The sequence below is a fragment of the Pinus tabuliformis genome, chromosome X (genome assembly GCF_031772625.1).
Source record: "Pinus tabuliformis cultivar Carrire ecotype Pingquan chromosome X, CPIR1, whole genome shotgun sequence".
Classification (NCBI taxonomy): Eukaryota; Viridiplantae; Streptophyta; class Pinopsida; order Pinales; family Pinaceae; genus Pinus; species Pinus tabuliformis.
The window spans coordinates 1,040,730,549-1,040,752,750 of NC_142308.1; the positions used below are offsets into that span (position 1 = coordinate 1,040,730,549).

General features: G+C 36.2%; 1 protein-coding gene across 1 annotated transcript; it reads right to left on the minus strand.

Moving 5' to 3' along the window:
• Positions 1-265: 265 nt before the first annotated feature.
• Positions 266-9,866, minus strand: LOC149143336 (uncharacterized). The gene is made up of 5 exons (XM_089451780.1): positions 9,056-9,866; positions 1,801-2,636; positions 1,404-1,706; positions 729-1,307; positions 266-565 (listed from the first exon to the last, which is right to left on the minus strand). Exons 1-5 carry the CDS (start codon positions 9,864-9,866, stop codon positions 266-268), a joined length of 2,829 nt encoding a protein of 942 aa, XP_089307906.1.
• Positions 9,867-22,202: the final 12,336 nt, after the last annotated feature.

Consider the following 22,202-nt stretch of genomic DNA (forward strand, 5'->3'; position numbering starts at 1 on the left):
TCCCTGAATACATAATGGAAGAAAAGAGACCAGAATTGGGTTCTTACCCCTCTTTACTATTTAATAATGAAACAAGAACTGAAGTTTTCACTCTAGAATTTCCATTTACACAGTCTGCCAAAAGATATGGAGTCTCCTATTATTTGTATAAACTGATTATATATATAGTATCCTATTACTCGTATAACTGATTATTATTTTATATGTATGGTATGTTCTTTTCTTACATTATGGATTTAGACAACCTTACATAGGGTGATATTCCTCACTCATCCCCGGCTGCAGAATGCACTTGGCTTCTCTCTGTGCTACCAGAAACAAGTTCAGCTTCAGATGTCTTTGATGGCAGCATCTCATACATCCTTGATCCAGGGACTGTTATCTTATTTGATATCAATCTCAATGCCTGACTCAGCGCATGCTTATTCCATCTTTGCTGGATGAAAATCACAATTGCAAGCACCACAGCAGTCACTGGAACAGCAATATCTCCAAATAGAATAGAAATCTGAGCGAGGATCTGCAAAGGAAGACATGAAAACTGGACTTGCAAATTCATATCCATCTGCAAAGTAAGGATTGAAAACTGGAGGTCTGAAGTAATCATAGATGTGATTTAGGAGCCGCAAAACAGTGATACCAATGTAATAAATTTTCCTAAGTGGTTTTCGTTCAAAATGCCAAAGAGTATTACCCACAATTTGAGGAAGCAGGAAGAAATCCTGTACCAGACCCATATACTCCTGAAGCTCGGTCTCCCAGTCCAGTTGGTTGTGCGCATGGCGTGCTGAATACAGATACGCTGAGGACTGAATTGGGCGGCTACTGGTCTTCATATTATGAACAATCAGCACAATTAAAAAACTCATAGCATGTATAGCAAAGGAAATAGCAAGCACTCGTTTATCACTTTGGACTCTCCATGGCTCTAAAGGACTCCTTGTCAGCAAGTGAATACGAGATTTCCAAACCTTTTGGAACAGTCTGAGTGTGAATAGACATGCAATCAACAGTCGCAGTTTAACCATGAACTCAATCTTGTCAGACCCTCGGCTCTGAACCGAATAGATAATAAAACTGTCCTGGGGTTGAGATTTCATACTTTGAAACAGGGCATCTGCAACTGTTATGAGGGGAATACTATATCCGATGGCTTGAAGTCCCAGCATGACAAGAGAGATGCATGGAACGACTTCTGTATTCTGTGAACTGTACAATAATTGGCTGAGAATGCACCCAATCATCACCGATGCTGTCAATATACTCAACACCCCTTCGGCAGTTTTGCGAGAGATATTGTCTTCACTCTGTCACCAATATAGAATGGGAAGAGTCTTGATTTTGATCTGCTTGAAAAAATGTGGGTTGTCATCAGGTCGTTGGCTTTTCAGCGAAATCTTCACGGTTGGATTTCTGAACCACCTCGCATTTGTAGGTGGATATTCCACTTTCACTTCAACGAGGCAATCAAAACCATCCTGCAGATCCGCTGTTTCATGGAGAACTTTCCATGGAGCTCGAACATCTCTGCATCCTGTAAGGTACATTATACCTACTCTTGGATCATAGAGACCCTTAAGAAAAAAAAGATTTGAAATATTGCCTTCCAGTTTCAGCTGTGCAGCAACTTTCAAGGACTTCTCCTCTGGTCCTTTTGAATGAGGCGGTTCCCGAACCTCCTCGGATATGAAATAAGTGTCTGAGGCCTGGTCCCAACCAACTCCCACAAATTCCTCGATGGCTATAACATACAAACTTATGAAGCTCTCGACATAATTCCCTCTGGAAAACCGGTCAAACGGGCCCCGTGAATTCACTGAGAGATCCTTGCTTAGAGCAGAAAAGCTGTCTTGTCTTGCCCAAATCTTTCTGGGGATACTTCAACAATGATTTGCCAAAGCCACGAGTATCATCCGTCTCCATTTGTGCCAATTTGGTATTGTTGTATTCGTATGACATATTGTTTAACACATACTGTGGCAAATATCGATGAGATATAAGCTCAAATGACAACGGAGAGAAGGAGTTTGTATTTTTCTCAATGCTAAAAATGCTGCCAACAATTACACTTCTTTGCTTGATTGAGAGTGAAAGGGGGATGTAAATGCAGATTCGTGCATTACAAGCACTGTGATTCTTGATGGATCCAAGGCATCCCACCATACACAACTGACCAGAAGATGAGTCCCATTTACCCTCTGCAGTCAATGTTAAGTCATTAAGGCCTGATCTTTCACATGCCAAATACTGATCATGTGAAGGAGGCACAGCTCGAAAAACCGCACTAACATTTGCAATACCTAAATCCTGGTCTGTACACATCAAATCCTGCATACAAAGCTTTGTGTTATCATGAACTTTATTTTCCATAATGAATGGACCCAACTTGCTACAATAGGCATCTGTGCTGTTGCACTGCCAGGAGGGGACCACATCTAGAATCTGACCAACCATCATTTGCTTCATAGCTGAGCAAAATTGCTTCCCTCGGTATACTTCAATACCTTTTGACTGGAAATTGTCTGGATTTTGGTGAGGAGCACAAGCCTTTTCCACCAGGATGTCAGAGTCAAATTCATAATTCGAATAATCAGCCAATTGTGAAGAGATGTCAATTGTTGAAGTTGTAATTTCTCCTGCGTGGCAAACAGTTCCAGCAAAACCACTGTTTCATTTCGCACCGCCTACATGCAAAAGCGGTATACAATCAGCTCCAGCCACGCGTCCTGTGTACGAGTCCTGTGTACGAGCCCAATACTGCCCATCTCCCGGACATTAAAGTTCGGTTGGTTTGTGTGAGGTTGGTGTGCGAATTGCGTCCCATCAGGTCAACGCATATGGATTCACTCCAACCTGCCAGAACGTTAATGTCACTTTTACCGCCGGCTTTATTTAATGCACTTTAATGAACTGTCATAGTTGTTGGTAAATATTTTATTTTTAATGTTTTTTTTCTGCACGAACGTATGGTGAATATTAAAGACAGGTATGGTCATTATGGTGAATATTAAAGACAGGTATGGTCATTATGTTATATTATATACGCAATGTAATATCCATATATATGGAGAGCTCATGCGTTTTTTTGGTAGTTAGTTGACTTTCAAAAGAGTGACTTTGGTTTTGAACAACAGTGCAATGTGTTATGAAAATAGAACAAAGATTGAAATGAAATAGCTTGTGGCAGCGAAAAACGAGAGGAGATGCACAACAGTGCATAGATAATATGTATTGACCTTTTGTAATAAAAAAAATTGGTGAAACGCAGCAGCCTGAGATGAATTTAAGCTTTTGGTATTGTATTCGAAAACATGTGTGAGTTTTTATTTTTGAAAATGAAATGCAATGTAAAAATTCTTAGTGCATATGTAAGATTTGGTTTTTACAGCAGTATATGTAGAAGATTCTACACAGCAGTGTAAAAATCAGTTGTAAAAGAGGCAGAGTTTTTTTTTGGTGAAAGTTTTTGGTGAATCCCTCTGAGAGAGAGGAAGAAAATTGTTTCAGGCAGTTTATAAGTTAATACAAGTTTATTTTAGCTGAGAAACTTTGCTTTGCTCAGAAATTTTTATTTGGGGCTTCCCTGTGCAAAAGATCTTGAGGAGGAAACAGAGCATTGCCTCTGTGGAGTTTATTTTGTTTGTTTTTGGGATTTTGCCAGAAAAATCCCCAACAGTGGTATCAGAGCAGGCTTAGGCTCTTTGAAGGTGTTAAAGAAGCTGAAGATAGGAGTTTTTTTTGTTGCAACAGCTTCTCCAGCAAAGTGAAGACTCAGTCAACAAAAGATTCAGGTATTCCTCAAAGTTTTCTTTTTGTTACTGCTGAAACAGTCAGTGTTTTAAAATACACAGTCAAGAAATTGAAGCATAGTTGAGGATGCAAGGAATGGCTAGCACCAGCACTAGCATGGGTATGTTTAACACCTAGCTCCCACAGTTTAATGGGAAGAACTATGACTACTGGTCAATAACCATGAGAGCTTTATTTATCTCTCAAGATTTATGGGAATTAGTTGAATCTGGGTTTGAAGAACCAGCAGATGAAAATGAGTTCAATGCATTAACTCAGGGAGAAAAAGATCTGCTGAAGAGCAATAGGAAGAAGGATGCAAAAGCCATTGTATTGTTATATCAAGCAGTGGACCAGAGTGTGTTTCCAAGGATAGCAGCAGCTAAGACATCCAATGAAGCATGACAAACCCTCAAGACAGCCTATCAAGGCATGGAGAGAGTGAAGACAACAAAACTACAATTGCTGAGGAAGGATTTTGAAAATCTGAACATGAAGGAGTCAGACACCATTGACTCATTCTTTACACATGTGATTGGTCTAGTCACACAGATAAGGACTCATGGAGAAACCCTTGAAGAAAGGAGTATTGTGGAGAAAATATTGAGAGTTCTACCCTCAAAGTTTGATGTGATTGTCACCACCATAGAGGAGACAAAAGATCTCTCAAACTTTTCAGTTGATGAGCTACATGCATCACCGATAACACATGAGCAGAGATTGAGTAGGAATGAAAACTCATCTCTAGACCAATCCTTCAAGACCCAGATGTCTTTTGGAAGAGGAAGAGGTCAAGGCAGAAGCCAGAACAGAGGTGGAAGGAATAGCCCAGCAAATGCTCAAGGAAGAGGCAGCAATCCAAATCAGAACCAAGGCCAAGGCAACAGCCAACAAAGAGGACAACATCATGCTCAAGGACAAAGGTATGAAAAATCCAATGTCCAATGCTATTACTGTAAAAAATATGGGCATTATGCCAGTGAATGTAGGAAGAAGCAACATGATATGAGTAATAGACAAAATGCAAATGTCACTAGAGAAAACATCAGCCAAGATAATGTGTTGTTAGCTTGTAACATGGCTGAAACAAACAGTGAGGACATATGGTTTTTAGACTCAAGTTGTAGCAATCATATGACAGGAAACATAGCCTTCTTTTCTGCCCTAGATAAAAATGTGAAATCAGAAGTCACACTAGGAACTGATAGCAAAATTTATGTTATGGGAAAAGGAGAGGTAAAAATATTTACAAAGAAGGGTGAGAAGAAAACCATAGCAGATGTCTACTATGTCCCCGGAATGAGATGTAACCTCTTGAGTATTGGACAGCTTGTTCAAAATGGTTACAATGTTTTCTTTGAAAATGATGTGTGCACCATCATGGATATAGCACCCAGCAAACGATGCATTGTTGAAGTGAAGATGACAAGGAACAGGATGTTCCCTCTTAGAATAAGGGCAGATTTGAAAAACAAAGGAGAAATTGCAGCAGTCACCCAAGAGGCTTTCCAAAGCGTGCCAAAGGATGAAAATTGGTTGTGGCACTTGAGATTTGGACATCTCAACTTTGGAGGTCTTAACTTGTTGAGTAGGAAAGGAATGGTAAGAGGATTACCATTGATAGAGAAACCGGACAGCCTTTGTGAAGGTTGCATTTTGGGAAAACAACACAGAGAAATTTTTCCATCAGGGAAGAGCATAAGGGCAAAGGCACCCTTAGAGATCATCCACTCAGATTTATGTGGACCAATGCAAGCTCCATCATTAGCAGGCAGCCAATATTTCCTAACATTCATTGATGATTTTACAAGAAAAAACTTGGGTATATTTCCTTAAAAACAAAAGTGAAGTGTTTGAGAAATTACGAAATTTCAAGGCACTTGTGGAAAATCAAAGCGGGCTGCATATCAAAGTTTTGAGAACTGACAGAGGAGGTGAGTACATATCCAAGGAATTCCTACGGTTCTGTAGAGAAAATGGAATTCACAAACAGTTTACAGCTAGGTACACCCCACAACAAAATGGAGTTGCTGAAAGGAAGAACATGACCATCATGGATATGGCGAGGAGCATGCTAAAGGCAAAGCATTTGCCAAATGATTATTGGGCTGAAGCTGTACATTGTGCAGTGTACATTTTGAACAGGTGTCCTACAAAAGCAGTGATGAACAAAGTGCCGGAATAAGCATGGAGTGGGAGAAAGCAAGGTGTCACCCACATGAGAGTTTTTGGATGTGTGGCCTATGCACACATTCCAGATCAGCTAAGGAAGAAGTTGGACAGCACAGGGGAGAAATGTATCTTCATTGGATACAGTGAGGAATCCAAAGCCTACAGGTTGTATATCCCATCTACCAAGAAGTTTTTCGTCAGCAGAGATGTTCAATTCATTGAAGAGGAAGCTTGGGATGGAAGCATAGAGAAAACAGTGAATGTTAAAAACTGTTTGTCTCATGATGAAGATGAAGAGGAGATGGCTGAAATACATCCCCAAACAGCAGCGCCAACACAAGGACAGCAAGGGACACCATTGAGGATAAATGAAAGTGCTTCTCCAAGCACACCACAAGGAGGAAATTCAAGTGCGTCTTCAAGCACTTGCACACCAAATGAAAGAGGTAAGAAGTTTAGAAATCTAAGTGACATTTATGATGAAGGAATGAATTCCTTGTTTGCTTTATATTGTCATGTTGATGATCCTATTCATTTCGAAGATGCAATTAAAGATAAGAAATGGATAGAAGCTATGGATGAGGAGATGAATGCCATAGAGAGAAACAAGACATGGGATTTGGTTGAGCTACCAAAAGGTAAAGAAGTCATTGGAGTCAAATGGATCTACAAGACCAAGAGCAATGCTGAAGGCAAGATAGAAAGGCACAAGGCAAGGCTGGTTGTCAAGGGATACAAGCAGCAGTATGGAAGAGATTATGAGGAGACTTTCGCACCGGTTGCAAGAATGGAAACCGTGAGAGCAGTGTTGTCCATAGCAGCTCAAAACAAGCGGAAAGTTTACCAAATGGACGTGAAGTCAGCATTCCTAAATGGAGTGTTGATGGAAGAGGTTTACATTGAGCAACCTCTAGGCTATGAGAAGAAAGGCGAAGAGCACAAAGTGTGCCGATTGAAGAAAGCTCTTTATGGGTTGAAGCAAGCGCCAAGAGCATGGTACAGCAGGGTAGATTCCTATCTATTGGATAATGAATTTGACAAGTGTGAAGGAGAACCCACCGTCTACATCAAAGAAAATGATGGTAAAATTTTAATTGTTGTCTTATATGTTGATGATGTTATTTTTACAGGTAATGATGACTACCTCATTGAAAACTTTAAATCAGTCATGAAAGAGGAATTTGAAATGACTGACATGGGTTTCTTGAGATACTTCTTAGGCATAGAAGTAGATCAAAATAAAAAAGGAATTTTTATCTCACAAGCTAGATATGTAAATCAAGTGTTGGGCAGATTTAACATGCAAGAATGCAAGGCAGTGATCACTCCCACAGTAATGGGATTAAAACTCAGCAGAGAGGACAGCAGCAAGGATTTTGATCCTAGTTTGTACAAGAGTATTGTAGGCAGCCTTATGTATTTAACAGCAACTAGGCCTGACATTATGTATGCTGTTAGTTTAATTTCCAGATTCATGGAGAGGCCAAAGGAGGCACATTGGGAGGCAGCAAAAAGAATTTTGAGGTATGTCAAAGGTACCAAAATGTTTGGAATTTTATATAATGTCTCAGAACATTCAGATTTGGTTGGATACACTGATAGTGATTGGGCTGGAAGTGTAGATGATCGGAAAAGCACTTCCGATTATGTTTTTCATATGGGTTCAGGAGCCATTTCATGGGCTTCTAAGAAGCAGTCCCTTGTAGCATTGTCTACAGCAGAGGCTGAATATGTGGCAGCTACAGCAGCAGCATGTCAAGCAGTTTGGATGAGAAGGATGTTGAGGAGCTTAGGCCAAGAGCAGGGAAAAGCGAAGGTGATTTTTTGTGACAATAGCTCAGCTATTGCATTGTCAAAGAATTCAGTGTTTCATAAGAGAATGAAACACATTGATACAAGGTTTCACTACATCAGAGAATTGGTGAACAATGGAGAAATTATCTTAGGACATTGCAGGACTCAAGAACAGGTAGCAGACATTTTGACAAAGCCATTGGATCAGAAAAGTTTTGAATTTTTGAGAAAATGTTTGGGTATGACTGATAACCCAGCAGTTGAAATTAAAGGGGAGTGTTGAAGTTGTAATTTCCCCTGCGCGGCAAACAGTTCCAGCAAAACCACTATTTCATTTCGCACCGCCTACATGCAAAAGCGGTATCCATAAGGAGGCCTCCGCCACAATCAGCTCCAGCCACACGTCCTGTGTACGAGCCCAATACTGCCCATCTCCCGGACATTAAAGTTCGATTGGTTTGTGTGAGGTTGGTGTGCGAATTGCATCCGATCAGGTCAACGCATATGGATTCACTCCAACCTGCCAGAACATTAATTTCACTTTTACCGCCGGCTTTATTTAATGCACTTTAATGAACTGTCATAGTTGTTGGTAAATATTTTATTTTTAATGTTTTTTTTTTTCTGCAGGAATGTATGGTGAATATTAAAGACAGGTATGGTCATTATGTTATATTAAATACGCAATGTAATATCCATATATATGGAGAGCTCGTGCGTTTTTTTTGGTAGTTAGTTGACTTTCAAAAGAGTGACTTTGGTTTTGAACAGCAGTGCAATGTGTTAATGGAAATAGAATAAAGATTGAAATGAAATAGCTTGTGGCAGCGAAAAACGAGAGGAGATGCACAGCAGTGCATAGATAATATGTATTGACCTTTTGTAATAAAAAAAAAATGGTGAAACGCAGCAGCCTGAGATGAATTTAAGCTTTTGGTATTGTATTTGAAAACATTTGTGAGTTTTTATTTTTGAAAATGAAATGCAATGTAAAAATTCTTACTGCATATGTAAGATTTGGTTTTTACAGCAGTATATGTAGAAGATTCTACACAGCAGTGTAAAAATCAGTTGTAAAAGAGGCAGAGTTTTTTTTTGGTGAAAGTTTTTGGTGAATCCCTCTGAGAGAGAGGAAGAAAATTGTTTCAGGCAGTTTATAAGTTAATACAAGTTTATTTTAGCTGAGAAACTTTGCTTTGCTCAGAAATTTTTATTTGGGGCTTCCCTGTGCAAAAGATCTTGAGGAGGAAACAGAGCATTGCCTCTGTGGAGTTTATTTTGTTTGTTTTTGGGATTTTGCCAGAAAAATCCCCAACATCAATTTCATCAAAATAGCTTGAATTAGAGTGCCGATTGAGGCTTCTTAGTGTTCCTCGAATCTCCCTGGTAGTCAGAGAAAGCTTGCTCGGATAGCGCAATTGCAGCAAAATTCTCTCATCTGCTAACAGAGTGGGGGACTGCAATTCTGATTTATTTAACCAATCCCGAGGATCTGTAGCATTGTTCCCACGGGCGGGTAAATGGGTACTGCCCAACATACACAACACGCGTTCTTCTAGTGAGTTTTTCGATTCTTCAAAGTAGACTCCTTCAAGATGAATGGTGCGTCTGCGTCTGCGTCTGCGTTTGCGTCTGCTATTCCTGTAGGAGATGCCTCCACTTGTGGATATGGCCAAGTGTGAAATCCCACTCACATTCACCACTTGACCAGCCACCTTGTTAATACCCACACCTTTAATCCAGAATGATGCCAGTTTGATAGGCGAAGGCTTTTCTGTTACGATGTAATTGGAGTTCCTTCTCATAAATGGTATCGGCTCACTGGAGTCACTTGTAGTGAATGGCAGAAGAGGAGCAGAGCCCTTGTGTTGCTTCCAATCCCCATTTACAAAAGAGAGCTCCTTCTCAATCATGTACCTTCGGTTCTTATCTGGATGCAGCACCGAAGCCTCTGCTAAAAAAGGGCCACACTCCTCCTTTATATCATTAAAACGACTATAAGTGGACTTGTAAGTTGATGGATCATCCCATCCCAGGGCCATAGTTTCACAAGTGTAGAAACTGCCAGCCAATACCCATCTCCCAAAGAGAGCTCTGAAATACTCTCCCATGTTTTTCTACACACAATTTTCCTTCAAACGACGAATTTAGATTATTGCAGGGAACAAGAGCTTCCGATGCAGGTGGAAGTACATTATAATAATAGATACCCGAAAAGCGTCATCTTTGGGAAGACGCTGTGAAATCCATCGTCCAAAACAGGTGGTTTTTTGAAATCCGTCTGGCAGCGGTTCTCCACAGGGCTTCCATTTACCTGATGGAATTTGATGGGCAAATTGTCCATCACAATGTGATTGGTCTGGTCTCTGACACTGAAAATTTTTCCATGGGCCATGTGAATCGTCTATGATATTTAAAAATTCTCCATGCACAATGTGACTTGTCTGCGACAGTGAAAAAAATTTCCATGCACAATGTGATTAGTGTATGATATTCAAAAAATTTCCATGCACAATGTGACTCGTCTGGGATAGTAAAAAACAATTCATGCAGTGTGATTTCTCTGCGATAGTTAAAAAAAAAAAAATTCCATGCACAATGTGATTTGTGTGTTATAGTCAAAAATTTTCCATGCCCATCAACCTTTTGTAATAAAGATATAATTGAAATAGAATTGTAAAATTAGTTAAATTCAATTTTTTTTAATTAAAATCTTTAAAAAAAATAAAAAAATTAAATTATTAAAATATTTGAATAGTGGGACAACAAAAAGTTGGTATCAAGGAAACTACTATCCCTGATACCATCACAGTTTCGCCACTGAGCTTATCAATGTCCTCGGTGAAGTAGGCAGCGTCCTGTTCTGCCGTCCATCTCACCTGACGGTGTCCAAAATATCTCTTTTGCTACAGAACAAAGGGTCAAATGGGGTAGTGAAGAAGTAAAACCAGCGGTGGTGATACGCAAGAAGGCGCGGTATCGACTTCCATTAGGCTATCCTACTTTGCGTGAACCTGAAGCGGGCCTAGAACCTATAATGTCGCAGTGCAACAAGGAAAAGGTATGCTCCCATGAGCATTAAAGGTTTTTTAATCCCAAGAAATGGCAGTTTTGGGCTGGGGGAAAATTGAAATGGGGTTTTTTAAGCAATGTTGTTTTACAAATATTTAGGTCAAATTCTGCGTTGAATTTCTGTGAAGAATTTCCATCCTATTGTTTTTCCCCTTTTGAATTGTTCAGGTAGACTGTTTCCGCATTAAACAATTTATTAGGGCATTTAACAATTATCTTTTAAAGTTTGTATTTTTACGGCGATTATTTCCAATTTTCAGTACCCTGTAGTAAGCTATAGATTTACTAATCTTTCTAGAGTTTTCATAATTTCCCTTAAGATAGGGGCTCTAGGAAGGTTTCTTTCATGTTATCCAGCGGTCCTAATCTTCCTCCCTGAATAACGGTTTTATGAAGGCCAAAACTTTTATCAGAGTCCAAATGTTGTTTGCGTATCCCTCTGTTACACAGCTTTTTCCATTTGGACCATTGACTCACATCCTGGAGCGATGGTGGTTTGAATGGAGCAACATATTCTCCATTTCTCGACCCTGCAAGTATATAGACATTAGAATAGGTTTTAGTTGGTGGTTTTGCCAGGGTTGTTACTGTATCTGCTGATGCAAGGGACCAGAGCTCTAAACCACCTTGACAGTGGTTTTGGGATCACCTGGTTTTCTCGTGAAGGTTTCCTATCGGATTCCAATTCAGAGTAAGTAGTAGCTCCAACGCCCCGCCCATGGGGTTAGTGATGTATGGTGTAACAATATGTCTTGGAAATTTTGCTTAATTCAGAAGCCTGCTAACAGGCCAACACATTTTCACACATGTATTGTAATTGTTGTAATACTAATCTTGAACACTTGTGATGCATGTTGCTTTAACATGTGTTTCACACTTGAACTAATTCACTTGTTGTCATACATAATCTATTAATGAAAATGTGTTGTATATGTTTTTAACGTTGTCTTGCCCATAGTGGGTATCTCCCTGGACATCAGACATACCTTTCACTTGAAACTTTCTATAGCAACCATTGTACTCGCGTAGAAACATTCGCTGAGTGTCGTACGTGTTATCTTCCCTTGTGTGTTGTGACTGCCGCATCTGTGTGAAATGTTCCTATAGAAGCTGTGCACATTCTTTTGTGTTGTGTGTTCCTATCAGAGTTGGGGCTCCTCCTAACCGACTTGGGACTTACTCCCACCCTCTCCCTCTACAATGAAAGAACCATTGACACAAGTAACACTTACATCCATCAGGCGCACGAACCTCACTTCTCGAAGACAAAGTAGACCACCCTCCTGTGCTGACAAGCAAGAGTTGAGGCAAATCTTTAAGATAATGGCAACCAGGTCATCATACCAAATGGGACTCCCACACCAATTAGTGTGAGGTCTAGTTGGGACTTCATACCGGGTTGATCCCTGGGTCCAACACCGTCAACACAATGTTTTAGGGAGTCTGTAAAATTTCAATTTTTTCTTTTTGAATATTAAACATGTATTACTATGACATTTTTTTTGTTAGTATGATGTTCATATATTAAGATATCTATTCTAGAGAGGGTCATTTGCTTCTCTCAATCTCTAATATTATCCAATTATTTAAAATACAAGGTTGTTATATATTTCAAGATATAAATTCTCTAGTTAAAAATAAATATCATTTCACATTTTCATTCTTTCTAGAGTTATTACCTTATTTTTGTTTATTTATAAATTATTTTATCATAATATTTACTCTAATATTTTATCACCTTCTTTATTTACAATGATAATTTCATATTATTATTTTCATATGTCATTTAAAGTGTAAAATATAGATTTTAATCAATGTTTTAATATGAAAAATTAACATATTTATAAAGAAGAGTAAGCACAACACTTAAGCATTTTCAATCCATTTAAACTGATTATTAATGGATGGAGTGATGTAGGAACTATGAACCTGAAAATGTTTATAGGGTTGACTACACTCGTTTTATTGATCTTGCTATTATATGATACAACCCTTTCTTTGAAATCTTTGTAATATTCTTTTTAATTTAGATATATCTATATATATATTTCAATTAATTATTTCTTTTTATTATTGCAAATAACTAAAACAGAAGCCAAAATCTTTTACAATGGGAAACCCTAATAAGAACAATTGCCCCCAAGAAGCTGCCTAATGTATGGACCTAAACTTCATTTATTTATAAACCTTAAGTTGATTCTCCTCATTCATCCAATACACCTGGCTTCTTTGTGCAACCAGAGATAAGTTCAATTTCATATATCTCTCAAAGCATCCTCCCATACACCCGTGTTTCAGGAAATGTCATATTACTTGAGGATAATCTCAATGCCTGACCCAGTGCCTTGTTATTCCATCTTTCCTAGATGAAAATCACAATTGCAAGCACCACAACAATCACATGGATAACAATATCTCCAAACAAGGAATAAAAATCTGAGCCAGGATTTGCAAATTCATATACATCTTCCAAGTAAGGATTAAAAACTGGAGGTATAAAGTAATCTTAGATGTGAGGAAGTAGCCGCAGAACAATGATACCAATGTAATATAGTAAGCGACTGTAGGTTGATGGATCATTCGGTTTTATCATCAGAGAGTGAGAACCGATGGGGTAGTAAATACAGAAGAAAGAAGTCATAGCCAATACCCATATCCCAAATTGAGTTGGGGCATACGTTCCCATACCACATTTGCACTCTAATCGGATTCAGATCTTTGGGTTTGATAGTACAATTGGAGGACAAAAAGTAAAACTTTTTCAGAAGCAACTCGTGTGAGTTCAAAATGGTAAAGGGGATAGGAGCTTGAGATGCCATTGAAACTATATATTAATTTATTGACTCAAATGAGCGTCCATAAAAGGGTTGTAAAATGGTTGTAGTGAGTGTTTTACATGGTGCGGACAGAGATCTTGACCCATTCATTCGTAATTTTTTTTTACCCAAATCATGGGAAGTATATATATATCTGTGAACCTTATCTGTCAACTTGTTGGGATACAAATAATTTCACATTGACACACTAATAAAATGTTTTAACCATGAGGATTATTTGTTTTTTAATTAATTTATATAATATATATATATTGACTTTAAAATATTTTATTCAATTTGAACAATGAAATATTTTATGTATTTCCCACATTATATACATTAAAATGTTTTCTTTAATTGTTATTATTATCTCTGCCGCAAGGCAGTGGATATTGCAATGGATTTTTGTTCAAACCCATATTAGTTTGGGTTTGACCAATGTGCAATGTTATATTATAGAATTTTTTTGCAAATTCTTTTGGTCAAACCCAAACTAATATGGGTTTGACCAAAAATCCATTGCAATATCCACTGCCTTGCGGCAGAGATAATAATAACAATTAAAGAAAACATTTTAATGTATTTATGTACCAAATTGAACATTTTATTGCCCTTTGCCTCTATTAATGTGCTCATTACCTTTATTAATTAATCAAAAGTACATAGATCACATCAAGGTGTAGGTTGGCCATTTACGATACAATTTGTTTTGGGAAGGTAACCAAATTATTGCTAGTGAGTATAATCATTTTATATTCCTATCTATAAAAATGGTTAATGATTAATATAATCTAATAAAAAATATATTATTTAAAATTACATATATAATTTAAAATGATTATTTAAAATCACATATGTAATTTAAAAATATTTGTTAATGGTATGTGAGAGATATATTTTTATTTTTACATTATATTTTTAAGGGGTAGAAGTCACTTAGGTTTTTGTGTGAACATAACCACATATAATATATTTTACACTATTAACGAATGAATGATATTCAAAATAATATGTTTGTAATACGAATAAATATAAAATTTTCCATATTGACAAACCAAGGTATAATAGAAATTTATGATAGGACCTTTATACTCAGGTCTAATAATAAGATTTTCAGACGACCATATTCACAAACTATAAAATGCCAAATGTAAACTATTAATAGTTATTTCTATGTTGCAATTCAAATAATGTTAATTTGCAAAACTTAACAATGCATTTAATTACAATTTAAAATTAATCTAATTGTAACATTTTAAATCTTTATATTTTTATTGTTTTCTACTTTAATTTAGTTATATTTAAACTAAGAGGCGGACTTAACTACTATGTAGCCCTTGTTAAATAGACATATGAGAAATAAAAAAATATATATTCATGAAATATGATTTTTTATTCTTAATATATTTTTAAAATGTTATATGTCAATTCCATATATTGATTACACATCTCCTTCATACCCTAAATTAAAAACCTAGTGTCAATACAATTAAAACTCTCTTTGCATATTGAAATATTTTATTTAATATAAATATTTTAAGCCTTAAATTTAAAATGTATAAATTTTATGATGGTCATTTTTTTCATCCCTTTCACTTTATGTTTTGTTTTTTAAGATTTGTAAGTCTCAATTTTTTTGGCTTTTTATATGCAAATTTTCTATAAAAATTGTCCAACAAGCTTGAAAGTAGGCATCCTTAGAAAAATAAAGAATAATAACTCACTAGTCTAGTGCTCTAGCACTAAAACATTTATTAAGGTTCAAATGACTTTTTGAAACTCCCAAGAAGTTGAGCTCAAAATAAAGCATTCTCTAAATTGGGGAAAGATCAAACCTAAAATTAAAGATATGGGAATGAAATTATATTTTATTTCAAGGCTTCATTTGCAATAAAAATAAACCATAGTATAATATGACATATGGGTTAACCCCAATATAATATTAAAAAAAAATTAATTATAAAAGAAATCAATTATTAGTTAATCAATATTTTAAAATATTGTGTAATTATAAAACTTATTTTTTACATGTATATGGAGCATATATTCAACTACATTTTCCAATGTGTTTGATGTGACATATATCAACCACATTAATAATTATTATGTGTATTTTTTTAAAGACCAACTATTTATGATTATTAATAACTATATAAATAGTAACAACCATATTCTTATATATTTATATATTTATGGTTATTATATTAATATTATATTATATATTAAAATAATATTAAGTTACTCTGTAATATTGAATTTAATTTTAAATTATTTAATATAATTTAAATATTTAATATATTAATAATATTAATTAACAATAATAATCTTAATAACAATCATTATTTTAGTAAATGTAGTTGATATACGCATAAGGCTTTATTTCTATCTATGACACTAACCATTGACAATGATGATGATGATAATATTAATAGTTAATTATCGAGTTGTCTTTAGTGCGATTTTTTGGAAGTTTTTCAGGTCTAATTTCTCCAAAATTCAACACAAAATTATTGAAATCACAAGCTTGATGGGTAACCATTGCACAATCAAGTGCCCTAGAGGTTTTTCAAGGTGTTGAATCCATATATAGAGTCAAAAAGCCATTTTAGATAACACAAATCAAGATTTCACCTCAAATATTTCCACCAGATTCTGGCATCGAAAAGTCCAAAAAGTTGCACTAAAGAATTCACCTCAAATGTTTCCACTAGATTCCGACATCAGAAAGTCCAAAAAGTCGCACTAAAGACAATTCCATTAATTATTATTAAAAAATAATAATATTTATTTTTACTAAATATTATTAAATAATAATAATATGAATATTAATTACCACCATCCATATATAGATCAACGTTTACAGGGGGCTGATAGGCCCTAATGCAACGTTATTTTTTTGCAGGTACTATCAAATTTGTATAGTATGCTTTCTATATCTTTGTATATATCTATTTCTAAATAGCTAACTGGATACCCTCTTGTACAAACATATTTTTCTTTTGAAGGCTTCATCCAACACTCTACATATGCCTATTTGGCATCTACAACATGTAATTTTCTCATATAATAGAAAATTGTGATTTTTCCCGTGAGAAAAAAAAATGAATATTAATTAAATAAATAAAAATAATAATAATTAATTCACTTTTACATAATAATAATTAGTAATTATAATTAATTTTTATCACAGTGTGATGTTGGATCACGGTTGACCGTGGTTGGCCATGGTTGATTTTCATATTGAGACAATCTTTGTCACAAAGTGACATGTGAGCATGGTTGACCATGGTTGACTATGATCCACCATGTTTGACCCAAATGAATAACAAACCATTGGGATTAATACTAAAAACCCATATTGAGCATGGTTGACCATGTTTGATTCTATAAAACATGGTTGACCATGATTGTCCACGATTTTTATATGGAAACAATTTTTGTCACAATGTGACATCACACCATAGTTGACCATGGTTGGCTATGGTTGACCATGATTGATATTATAAACCCAAGTTAATAATAAACCCAAGGGAGTAATACTAAAACCCCATGATTGACCATGGCTGACAATGGTTGACCATGATTTTTTTTCTCCGTAAATGCTAATTCTATTAAAGAAAATAAAAAGGTATGTACAAAGAGGTTAGAACCTCAGAGGAGGCCGCGGCCATTCCTCTGCCAAAAACTCAGAGACCTTACAGTTCAGGCTTACTGTCGAATTTACATAACATACTACAAAATTTTTAATTCGGGCCCTGACATACTGAAATAGATTGCCCGAATTGAGTTCATCATGCCCTCCATTGACCACAAAAACAGAGAAGCAACTATCATAGCCATTTCTATTATAAAAAACAGAGATTGGAATGACATTGACCTCACTCAGTAACCAGAGTATGAACCAGACAGAGACATCTAACCTCAAAATTGACGACACATAATCAAAATTGCTTAGACCACCCGGCAGTGAGGAAACAGTTTCAATCTGCATGCTTTGGTGAATCCGGCCTATCCTTATCCACCTGGCTGGAAGAAGCAACCCAGGTCACAAAACCACTTTCATCAGATGCTGGTGTGCCACCATCAGGAGCGGTCACCAAATTTAAAATTCCGCCTGCACTCTGAGTCAGGCCACAAGGCAGAATGTCACTTTGAGCCGAATCCACGGGTTGTTGCGGCACCTCCGAGACATGGGCATCTTCTTGCTGGTTGTCTGCCTAGAACACCATCCCTGTCAGGTCCCCAAGAAGCACACTGTCTCCCTGAGATTGAGAGGGGGAAGTTGGAGCCGAGCTGACCTGATTGCTGTCTTCCTCCGCGAGAATGATAGAGATACTTGCTGTCAGAACAGGCCTGTTGAGCCGGCTTTGAAAACTGAATCTGGAGGTCTGGAATGAATTATTCGGAATGGACCTAGCTTGTTCCAAAGGCAGAAAAGAAGGGGATGCTGAGGCAATAGGGATAACATTCTGAGGAACAGGGCGAGAAGGTTGGCCTCTATTCCCGGTATGGCTGCCTCTGCGGGGAACACCTCGATGTCGAGGCATCTTCAGAAGTGCGAATTGACGAGAAGAGGGATTGAGACAGAGCAAATCTATTACCGGAGGAACGCAGATAGCTTCAAAGAGTTTACAAATCCAAGCTAACAGCCAAATTCGGAATGCCAAACAGGGGTACTGAAGCAGCTCTGCCTCGCCATGAAAAGATCCAGTGACTGAAACAGGCGTAGTGATCAGATCCATAACTATAAACCAAATTGTCTGCCGATCACGCATGCTCGCATTAATGCCGGACTGCAAGACCAACATTCGAGACTACCCGGAATTGAATTCACCTGTGTTTAAGTCCATTTGCCTACCTGCTATGCGTACCCTGCAAGCCATCCACCTGCCGTCTACCAGGCCAGCTGCCTGTGTAATGCGGCTTCTCATAAATGACTTTTAATGCCACCCGCATCCGGGTAATGGTTGACCATGATTGATATTATAAACCTAAGAGAATAATAAACCCAAAGGATCGATATTAAAAACCAAAGGGATTAATACTAAAACCCCAAGGGATTATGAACCTATGGGAATAATATTAAACCCAAGGGATTGATATTGTAAACCTAAGGGAATAATAAACCTAAGGGATAAAAATTGTAAAACCAAGGTATATAAACCCTAACATCAAATTATAAACCCTAAAATAAACATGGTTAACCATGGTTGACCATGGTTGATTTCCATATAGAGACAATCCTTGTCACAATGCAACATTGGACTATGGTTAACAATGGTTGACCATGATTCATTTTCATATCGAGACAATCTTTGTCAGAGCGCAACATTAGACCATGGTTAACCATGGATGATTTCCATATCCAACCTTGTTTGACCATGGTTGAACTTCGTTGGTTATGATTGCCCATGGTTGACAATGATTAATATTATAAACCAAAGGGAATAATAAACCCAATGGATTAATACTAAAACCCTAAGGGATTATGAACCCAAGGGAATAATATTAAACCCAAGGGACTAATTTTATAAACCCAACGTATATAAACCCTAAGATAAATATTATAAACACTAAAATAACATGATTGACCATCATTGTTTTTTATATTGAGACAATCCTTATCACAATTCCATGTTGGACCATGGTTGACATCATAATAAACCATTATTGACTAGGTAATAATAAACCCAAGTGATGGATATGATAAACCCAAAGGAACAATAAACCTAATGTATTAATACTAAAATCCCAAGGGATTATGAATCTAAGGGAATAATATTAAACGCAAGGGACTAATATTATAAAGGCAACGTATAAAAACCCAAGGTATAATAAACCTAAGGGATAACAATTATAAACCCAAGGTATATAAACCCTAACATCAATATTATAAACCCTAAAATGAACATGGTTGATTTCCATATAGAGAAAATCCTTGTCACAATGCAATGTTGGACCATGTTTAACCATGGTTGACCATGATTGATTTTCATATTGAGACAATCTTTGTCAGGACGCAACGTTAGACCATGGTTGACAATGGTTGATTTCCATATCGAGCCTTGTTTGACCATGGTTGAACATGGTTGGTTATGATTGATCATGGTTGACAATGATTAATATTATAAACCCATTGGGTTGATATTATAAACCCGAGGGAATAATATTAAACCTAAGGGACTAATATTATAAACCCAATGTGTATAAACCCTAAGATAAATATTATAACCTCTAAAATAAAGATGATTTCCATCGTTGATTTTCATATTGAGATAATCCTTATCACAATTCCATGATGGACCATGGTTGACTTCATAATAAACCATGGCTGACCAGGGAATAATAAACCCAAGCGATTGATAATATAAACCCAAAGGAACAATAAACCCAAGGGATAAATACTAAAACCCCAAGGGATTATGAACCCAAGGGACTAATATTATAAACCCAAGGTATAAAAACCCTAACATAAATATTAAAAATATAAACATGGTTGAGCATGATTGATTATCATGATGAGACAATCCATGTCACAATGGGACATTTGACCATGATTGAACATGGTTGATTATGGTTTACCATTGTTGAATAATATTAAACCCTAGGAGTATGAACCCTTACATCAATAAACCCAAAGGATTGATATTATAAACCCAAGGGATAAAAATTATAAACCCAAGGTATATAGACCCTATCATGAATATTATAAGCCATAAAATAAGCATGGTTGACCATGGTTGATTTCCATATAGAGACAATCCTTGTCACAATGAACCATTGGACCATGGTTAACCATGGTTAAGCATGATTGATTTTCATATCGAGACAATCTTTGTCAGAACACAATGTTGGACCATGGTTGGCCATGGTTGATTTCTATATTGATATGGTTTGAACATCGTTGAACATGGTTGGCTATGATTTACCATGGTTTACCATGATTAATATTATAAACTGAATGGATTGATATTATAAACCCAAGGGAATAAGATTAAACCCAAGGAACTATTATTATAAACCCAATGTATATAAACCCTAAGATAAATATTATAAACACTAAAATAAACATGATTGACCATGGTTGATTTTCATATTGAGAAAATCCTTATCACAATGCCATGTTGGAACATGATTGACAATGGTTAATTTTCATATCGAGACAATCTTTGTCACAATGTGACGTTGGACCATGGTTGATTTTCATATCGAGACAATTTTTGTCCCAACGCGGTGTTCAAACATGTTTGACCACGATTAACCATGGTTAACAATGTTTGATTCAATAAAACATGGTTGACCATGATTGTCCATGCTTTTTATGCAGACAATTTTCGTCATAATTTGAGATCCGACCATGATTGACCATGGTTGACCATGATTGATATTATAAACCCAAGTTAATAATAAACCCAAGGGAAACATAAACCTAACGGATTAATACTCAAACCCCAAGGGAATAATATTAAACTCAAGGAACTAATATTATAAACCCAAAATTGGTAAACCCTAATACAAATATTACAAAAACTAAAATAAACATGGTTTATTTTCATGGTGAGACAATCCTTGTCACAATCTGACATTCAACCATGGTTGACCATGGTTGGCTATGATTGACAATGGTTGACCATGATTGATATTATAAACCTAAGGGAATAATAAACCCAAGGGATTGATATTATAAACCCAAAGTAATAATAAACCCAATGGAATAATATTAAACCGAAGGGACTAATATTATAAACCCAAGGTATAAAAACCTTTAGATACATATTAAAAATACTAAAACAAACATGGTTGAGGACAGTTGATTTTCATATAGAGACAATTCTTGTCACAATGCGATGTTGGAACATTGTTGACCATGGTTGAACATGATTGTTAATTGTTGACCATTGTTGAATAATATTAAACCCTAGGAATATGAACCCTTAGATTAATAAACCCAAGGGAATAATAAACCTAAGGGATAAAAATTATAAATTCAACGCATATAAACCCTAACATGACTATTATAAACCCTAAAATAAACACGGTTGACCATGGTTGATTTCCATATTAGATTAATCTATTGTGATATTGACATAATCATAAATAGTTAGACTAATATTTAACCCTTAATATTGGGGTTCTATAAAACCAAGGGATTATTAACATTATAAATAAAAGAGATCAATAAACCATAAGGCATTATTAATATTACAAACCCAAGGCATTAATATTATAAAAAAAATGATTAATAAATGCAAGGGATCAATATACCCAAGGAATCAATAAACCCAACAAACTAATATTAAAAACCTAAACAATTAATAAACCTTAGGAATTAATATTTTAAGCTTAGGGGATTTAATAAACCCGAGGGATTAAATGATAAACCAAAGGAATTATTAATATTATAAACTTGAAACCCCGGGTCGGGGTGTGAAAGGCATGGTGGAGTAAATGAAGTAGAGATAGGCCATAGGACATGGTGGACCAAAGGGGGGTCAGCCGCCCAGTTGGCTCGTAGGGTAGAGGGAGAAGAGGATGGAATGAGGCCACGAGAGTAGGTAA

Coding starts and splice junctions, on each gene's coding strand:
- LOC149143336 (XM_089451780.1), bottom strand. CDS start 9,866: ATGGGAGAGTATTTCAGAGCTCTCTTTGGGAGATGGGTATTGGCTGGC. Junction 1,308..1,403: donor GGTGGTTCAGAAATCCAACC/GTGAAGATTTCG, acceptor TATTGGTGACAG/AGTGAAGACAATATCTCTCG. Junction 566..728: donor TTCAGGAGTATATGGGTCTG/GTACAGGATTTC, acceptor CTTACTTTGCAG/ATGGATATGAATTTGCAAGT.